Source organism: Marmota marmota, unplaced genomic scaffold (genome assembly GCF_001458135.2).
Source record: "Marmota marmota marmota unplaced genomic scaffold, marMar, whole genome shotgun sequence".
NCBI lineage: Eukaryota > Metazoa > Chordata > Mammalia > Rodentia > Sciuridae > Marmota > Marmota marmota.
In genome coordinates this window covers 8,183,903-8,191,606 of record NW_026000164.1, presented here as the reverse complement: position 1 = coordinate 8,191,606, position 7,704 = coordinate 8,183,903, and the positions used below count along the sequence as shown (strand labels likewise).

The following is a 7,704-nucleotide window of genomic DNA, read 5'->3' as shown; positions in this document are numbered from 1 at the left end:
GCCGAGAACAACACAGTGAGCTCACTGGGTCTTCTCATTGCTTTTTGTCCATCCTGGACAGAGATCTGTCAGGCTAGAACCAAAAGCAGACATAGACCAAAAAGCTTTGAGAAAACCTGCATAGCTGAACTCCAGAATGAATGAAAGTGTGTCAGTCCGTCATAGAATGCAATTTGTATCTCTGAAATACTGCCAATCTGTTTAGGATTATTTGCATGAATTTTTTGATTCCTAGAGTTAAAAATCATAATCACAGTAATTCAGGGAGTCCTCTTACAGTAGGTGGGGCTTTCTACCTCTGGAGGAGAAGCGTGATCCCCATTCCTCTGCCACCACACAGGTAATGAGAGCATGGGCAACTACTCTTCGGTGGAAACTCTGTCATTTTTCTCTTAGCCAACAGCACATCACAATAGTTTAAGTCCAAAATTCTGGTTAATATCAAATGTTACATTTCAGGGGATATCAGAACATTTCTTAGAATCTGGAGATCAATTAAGGCCAGAGATATGAAAGAGCTGGATCCTGTTTCCTTGCTGTGATTTGGTTTTCATACTTCAGTCTTGTAAGAGAAGCTATATTAAAGGTTGCTTGCTCAATTACCACAAGCATAAGTGGCACTTAGCTTTCAATATCTCCTTTTACCATTTCACGAAACCATAGTGAACTTGACATCTTTTCTTTGTGGGAGGGCTACTTGACATTTCCGTAGGCCACAGAGAAGTATGTCCCATTATGTGAAATACAAGTTAAGTGGTTCCCAAAGGCAGCTGACAACATAGCAATGAACTCATCATGATAAATTTATTTAGCACACAATTATGGCATAAGCATTGAAAGTAAAAACTTTTATTTTAAACCCTTGCTAAAATGCAGCAATACCAGTCTACTGCAAATGTCAACATCTCCCTGAGAGCACTGATCCTGATTCCCATAAGCCAAAGATAGAATACTAAAAGAAAATCTGGAAATGCAGGTGAAAGTGGAGTAATTTTTTCTTCTCTCCATTTCAAGAAATAATAAATTAAAATGGAGTTCTTTTCAAAGTAAGTGGTCATAAGTGATTTCCCCCTTATGGAATTAATATTATGTAAAACAAATAAGAAGGTCACAATAGGCAAATAAAATTTCCCTTGGATCCCACAAGAGACTTGGACTGCCATTGCCAAGGTTCTTTCCTCTTGGGTCTTGGCAGAGGTGTAGGGAAATTCTTGATGCTCTATAAAGCCTTCAGAACCCACAGATCTCACAGCGGGGTGTGCCTAAGACTAGGGCAGCACTGCCCAGGAAGGTGGCGGGTGCTCGGGCTCCAGGGTGCTGGAAGGGGCAGCCCACTGCCAGGTTGGGCACAGGCATGGTCTCAGTGCCCACGGCTGTCGTCTCCCCTGGTGCTGGCCATCAGTGTGACAGCAGTGTGGTAATCTGGGCCCATTCGCTACTTCCAGGTGTAGGCAGTGGGTTCCTCACATCTATTCAATACCTGAATCATGTTTTTCTACTTCTTCCCACTTTAGAATCAGTGAAGAATTTATTTTCACATTCGACCTGACTAGAGGCTGCTGAGCCGAGGTAAGTGTCCCCTCCAAGAGCATCCTCCTGGGCAGCTCTGTTTCCGACTCCTATGGCACAGTGATCTTTAACCCCAGATGCTCCATGCCTCTTCTTTCTATCCACTCTCAATTCCCAGCAATCAGTTTGGATGGTATTCTCCTTTTCTGAAATCTAAGTGCAGTCAGCTCTGCAGCAAGTGGGTGAATAGATTCTTCCTACTACTTCTCAGAGATATCCCATGGTGTTGGATCAGAAATAAGCCCACAACCTGATCCCAGTCTTTAGATCCCTACCATGTTCCCTGATATCCCTGTGCTGCAGACTCTACAACCTCCTGGCCCTTTATTTATGACAGTGATTAAAAATCTGCTGCTGTCTTGGCAAGGAATGAAGGCTATGTGTCTACCACTTTTGAATTACTTGGAAACTACCTTCATAGAGAATCCAGGCAAAATTAGAGGAAACAGTCTATGTAGCTGGCATGTGAGTGGAGTGAAGCTAGATGTTTGATTCTAAATCAGTGGTAAAATCTGCTACGAAGGGTAGCCCGTTTGAATATGCTGTAGTGGAGTAAAACTGTCACGGGTAAAAGGGTCCATTGGTTCCATACTAAAATAATACACTTAAATAGCATCATGCCTCCCACCAGTGCATCATAATTAGTGCCTATCAGGCTTTATTTAGTTCATGAGAAATAAAGAACTATCTCCCTCTCTTTCTCTTTTGCTTCCTCTAGGAACACAAAGTTACTTGTGTGAACAGGTCTGGTTAAATATATTCATTTTTGTTTCTTTATCAAACATCACGAGCTGGAATAATGTTCTTTCTCCTCTTTGTGTGTATCCTTAAGTGTCTGCCATTAAGTGTCTTCCAACTCTTCTACCAATCTCTGGTGGAGTGTCATCCAAACCCACCCTCTCACATTAAACGCAGGGTGCATTGTGAGGTCACTATCATGCTCCTGACAAACATCAGCAATCACTTCTCGTCCTTAGTATGAGATGGCTCTGGACCCCTTGCTGTTGTGTGTGTAGGGCCCCCTGATCTGGCCCTTGACAAGCTTTCCTCCCCACCCCTCCCTGTTCATTCATCAGTTTGCAGCTCACACAGCATTAGGCCATGTGTAGGCGTTGCTTGCCTGAGTGTGCCAGGCTGTGTTGGTGCTCTGTGCCTGTTCCCACTCTGATTCATATGCCCAGAATGCCTCTTCTTGCTTATTTATACCTTAGACCTTATCCCAGGATTATCTCATCTCTAGTGCATTTACCAAACAGTTCGATGTGTTCATTTCCGCTTGGTACATCTGATTGAATACATTCTTCTGTCATATGGTTTTCTTTTATAATCTTTAATGTTCTGCTCCTATAATGGAATTTTGGTGGATGAGAGAACATTTCCTAAAGTATTACATTTTATATTTAGGTGTAAAAAAGTGGTGGTCCACAATCTGATTTTCCTCATTGACATGTGAGTCACCCTGGTGGTTGAGGGTGTGCCTGTGTGTAATTCCAAGTTTACCACTCTCTACCTTGGAAGTGTTACTTCATATGTCTGTGAAATGAGAATGATTACGTCTCATTAACGTTATATTGTGGATTAAATGGGATATTGTATGAAAAGCAAACTTCCTGGCACCTGGTAAATGTTCAATACATGATTATCAGAGGATATTGTAGACTGTTAAAACTAATCAAAACATAGCCCTACCAAATTCTTGTCCATGGCCATTTCTTGAACTATGAGAAAAAATGTCTATAAAAATCCTGTTTCCCTGTCTTAGAAAATGGCAAAACTTCTAGGTAATAAGCCATGTTCTTGAGATTTCCCCTGGCTTCTTTCTCTCCCCCACTTCCACACGCAGACCATCAATTACTGTTAAAGTCTTCGCGTCTAAAACGCACCTAATTCTATCTACTTCTCTGCAACCACCGGAGTCAAGGTCACTGTTGGCTTCTCTCAAGCAGGCTCACTCTTGGCTCTGGGAAGTGCACCTTGAATGACGGCTGTCTTTCCTTAATGAAAGTCATTTCGTGCTTCACTCACCTTCAGACCCTTGTTTGTGTCCTCTTACATTTAGGACACTTATTTAGAGCCTTTATTATGACCTGGAGGACCTTTGCCCGTTCTGGCCCTGCCTACGTTTCCCACCTCTTCCTGGCTCGGTTTCCACTCACCACGGAACAGCAATGGCCTCATTTACTCCACTCTGCAAAGCACTGAGTCCTGAAATCCTTCTCTGCCCAAAAGTCCACAGGGACATTCCAGATCACACTCCCATTATTGTCTGTTTTTTTTTTTTAATCTTCATAGAAAATGTTTCAGGTTTATTTATTCATTTATATATCTGATTCTCAAAAAAACAAAAAAAACCTCCACGCAGAGACACCCATTCTCACCCCCAAGAACCCAAAGCTCCTGATATCGAGGCCCACGTCTGCCTTGCTCACCACTCTGCTGGGCTCATGGTGGTTACCCTCCTCCCTCCCATTGTCCTGACTTACCATCTTTCCTGCTCTATCTAATATGAGCCCCTTTCATGCTGATTGTAATTTATAGTTTATGTGAAATGTCATTTGTATTTTGATTCACAGAAATATCAGCTGAATTCACTTTAATATTCACATTTGTGAAAGAGGAAACTGGGTCTCAGGGTAAGATTTCAGGGTCACATTGCAATACCTGGGACAGACCTGGGACTAGAATGCAGTCATGTTTATTTCATACTGCAGAGCCCAACTCCTCCCATCTCACCTTCTCTCATGCTTCACAGATGATGACAGCTACTCTCCATCTCCAGCAATGCTAGGAAAAGAAATAGTATGTGAAGGATAAATGAGTTGTAGGGAAGAACTCCCAGAGTTCAGAGCAGGTGGTGGGACAGGAAGGCTGGTGTATCCCTTGAGACTGGCAGTTGTAACATGGAACACAGAGGTTTGATAGTCACTTGGGTGGTGGTTGTGAAGATAGCCTTGAATTTTAGCTAGAGCTTGGATTTAGACTTATACTGGAACACAATTCCTGTCCTGCTCTCAGTGGGAACTTGGTAAGTTACTTAATACCTATCCAAGACACAGTTTCTTATTATTTCTTATTCATCATTAAAATGGATATAATAAAACATGTGAGATTATGTAGTAATTAAATTATGTTTGCATAATATATCCAGTTCATGAGCTAACCTAGAACATGCTATTAATAAATAATTGTTATTGTTATTGATAGTCAGAGAAGGCAATGCTAAAGACTCCAACTGGATCATGGGCTCTGACCAAATGACTCTTTCCTCCAGGAGAGCTAAGCCCTGTGTCCTCAATATGGAGGTGGAGAACCAGACCCGGGTCACCAAGTTCATTCTGGTGGGGTTCCCCGGGAGCTTGAGCATGCGCACAGCAGTGTTCCTGATGTTCCTTGTGGCCTACATTCTGACAGTGACTGAAAATGTGACCATTATTCTGTTGGTGCAACAGAACCGGCCACTGCACAAGCCTATGTACTTCTTTCTGGCCAACCTGTCCTTCCTGGAGACCTGGTACATCTCTGTGACTGTGCCCAAGTTGCTGTTTAGTTTTTGGTCTATGAGCAACAGCATCTCCTTCACGCACTGTATGATACAGCTTTACTTCTTCATTGCGCTCATGTGCACAGAGTGTGTTCTCCTGGCTGCCATGGCCTATGACCGTTACGTGGCCATCTGCCGCCCACTCCACTACCCCACCATCATGAGTCATGGGCTCTGTTTCCGATTGGCTCTTGGTTCCTGGGCCATTGGCTTTGGCATCTCTTTGGCAAAGATCTACTTCATCTCCCGCCTCAGCTTCTGTGGCCCCAATGTCATCAATCACTTCTTCTGTGACATCTCGCCAGTGCTGAACCTCTCCTGCACAGACATGTCCATAGCTGAGTTGGTGGACTTCGTCTTGGCCCTGGTCATCTTCCTCTTCCCACTCTCCATCACTGTCCTGTCCTACGGATGCATTCTGGCCACTGTTGTACGCATGCCCACGGGAAAGCAGAAAGCCTTCTCCACGTGTGCTTCCCACCTTGTGGTGGTCACCATCTTCTATTCTGCCACTATCTTCATGTATGCCCGGCCCCGAGCCATCCATGCCTTCAACATGAACAAAATCATTTCCATCTTCTACGCCATCGTCACCCCCGCTCTAAACCCTTTCATTTATTGCCTAAGAAATCGAGAGGTGAAAGAAGCTCTGAAGAAACTCATCTATTGCCAAGCCACTGGATCTGACTAATTTATTAGGATTGATCAGAAAAAAAAGAAGAGAGATTGCCTGCCCTGCCTGCGGACATCCTTCCCCTTTGAGAGCCTCAGCTGGACATCCATTGGGCAAGCCTGCCATCCCTGTGCCCTCAGCAATCCCAGCCCGGGGTCACATCTGCACATGTGCTCTGTGTTCTGTGGGAAGACACACCATGTAGAGAGCCCGGGGAAAAGAATCAATCGCCTTTGCCTGTGACCCAAGTGGAGTTTCTAAGATTGTGAGTAAATCAATAGCTGAGTGAAGTGAGGTGAGGGATGGTGGTGTACGAGTCAGATGTTTCTGGAATGAGCAAACATTAAGAGCTCTGAGGTCAACAGATTTGGTGGTGGCTTCCTTTCCCACCTTCCTCCCTCGCCAGTCCCATCTCCAGGTGCAGGGTGTAAATCATGGCAGAGGGACTAGAGGCTGCTCTTTGAGTCTCTCTAAGACTTTTGCCAACACCTACTCACCTGTCTGAAATCCCTTCCTACTTCAGATAGAGGGCTTTCTTTCATCTGTGAGTGATCATACCTTCTACAGATACACTTGGTCTTATATAATTCATATGGTTGCCTTGGTAGAATTTTATATCTCCCTGTAAGATGTTTGACTAACAATGTTCAGCTGTATCCTCTAACAGATGAGCATAAAATAGATGATAAATAACTGTCATTAAATATATTAATTGCTGGATAAATTTGCTCTCATTGTTTCTCTCTCTCTCTCTCTCTCTCTCTCTCTCTCTCTCTTCCAGATCCCAGTATTTCTCATTCCTCTTCCTTTTTCTTTCACTTTTTTGTCCTTTATTCTTTCTATATTCATATAAGATACAAGGTAACAGCCCAATTTTAGGATTTGGTAGGGATTTTCTTTCTGTCCCAGTGATTCTCAAATCATTTATTTATCCAACACTCTACACGCATACACAAGACCTTTTTCATCAGACACACGGATGTGCCATCCTTTGTTCACTGTGTTGCCAATGGCAACAGGAGCTCTACTTTAAGCAGCATTCATTATAACATGCCCACATCAACAGGAATGTAATGTTTTATATGAATAGTTTTAAACAGAAGCATGTATTACATTTGCAACATCTTTTATCTAAGTACAAACAACACTTTCAAGAGCAATTTCTCCTTATTTTCAAGTAAGAAGCATTATAGGTAATATTATGTGCTCCATTTTATAAATTGCCAGAACAGATGTTCCAGGATGTAAATCACATATTCCCATAAACAGCGGGGAGCAGAGGTCAAAGCCCAGATCTCCTGACTCAGCCTTGGGTCCTCTCTCTCTCTGGCATGTGGGGTTTCCCAAGAGAAAGACATTCCTCTTCAGAATGTGCAAGATAATTGTTAAAGGGATGTAGTTGGAATCACACATTACTATACCTGGAGCACAGCTAATAAAGTAAAAATGCATGAGTGTGAAGTATAGAGTCAAGGAAAGAAAAGACACCAAGGTGAAATAGATTCGTACCTCACTTTGGAGAACAAATGTACAAAAGAAAATAATGCTTAGAATGGAAATGATTTAATGTTTGCTCCTGGCAAGTATTTTTGACCCTTAATACCATAAATTAGCAATTATGAATATATTTCCATTTGAAACCCATTTTTTCAAAAGAATTGTTTTCTGGAGAATTCAGTAAGTCAAGCCATGATGGCACCATCATGTGGGAATATTAAATATGCTCATTAATAACAGGCAAAGACATGTTCTCTAGGGATTAGGAAATAAAGGATAAAGAACCTGGCAAAAATCTGGGTCTTAGGCCCAAATCTTTTTTTATCGAATGACCTCGGAAAAGCCATCTAACTCTCTGAAACACCAAGTGCTTATGCGTAAAATAGCAATAATAATACTTGCTTGACTGACTTATAAGATCAGC

General features: G+C 42.6%; 1 protein-coding gene across 1 annotated transcript; it reads left to right on the top strand.

Annotated features, from left to right (window-relative positions):
- The first annotated feature begins 1,514 nt into the window (after nt 1–1,514).
- On the top strand, nt 1,515–5,901 carry LOC107149154 (olfactory receptor 6B1). The gene is made up of 2 exons (XM_015493918.2): nt 1,515–1,569; nt 4,841–5,901. The coding sequence occupies exon 2, from the start codon at nt 4,866–4,868 to the stop codon at nt 5,799–5,801; it is 936 nt and encodes a 311-aa protein (XP_015349404.2). The 5' UTR covers nt 1,515–1,569; nt 4,841–4,865; the 3' UTR covers nt 5,802–5,901.
- Nucleotides 5,902–7,704: the final 1,803 nt, after the last annotated feature.

What these genes read in the sequence shown, in the direction of transcription:
- LOC107149154 (XM_015493918.2), top strand. Translation starts at nt 4,866, where the DNA reads ATGGAGGTGGAGAACCAGACCCGGGTCACCAAGTTCATTCTGGTGGGG.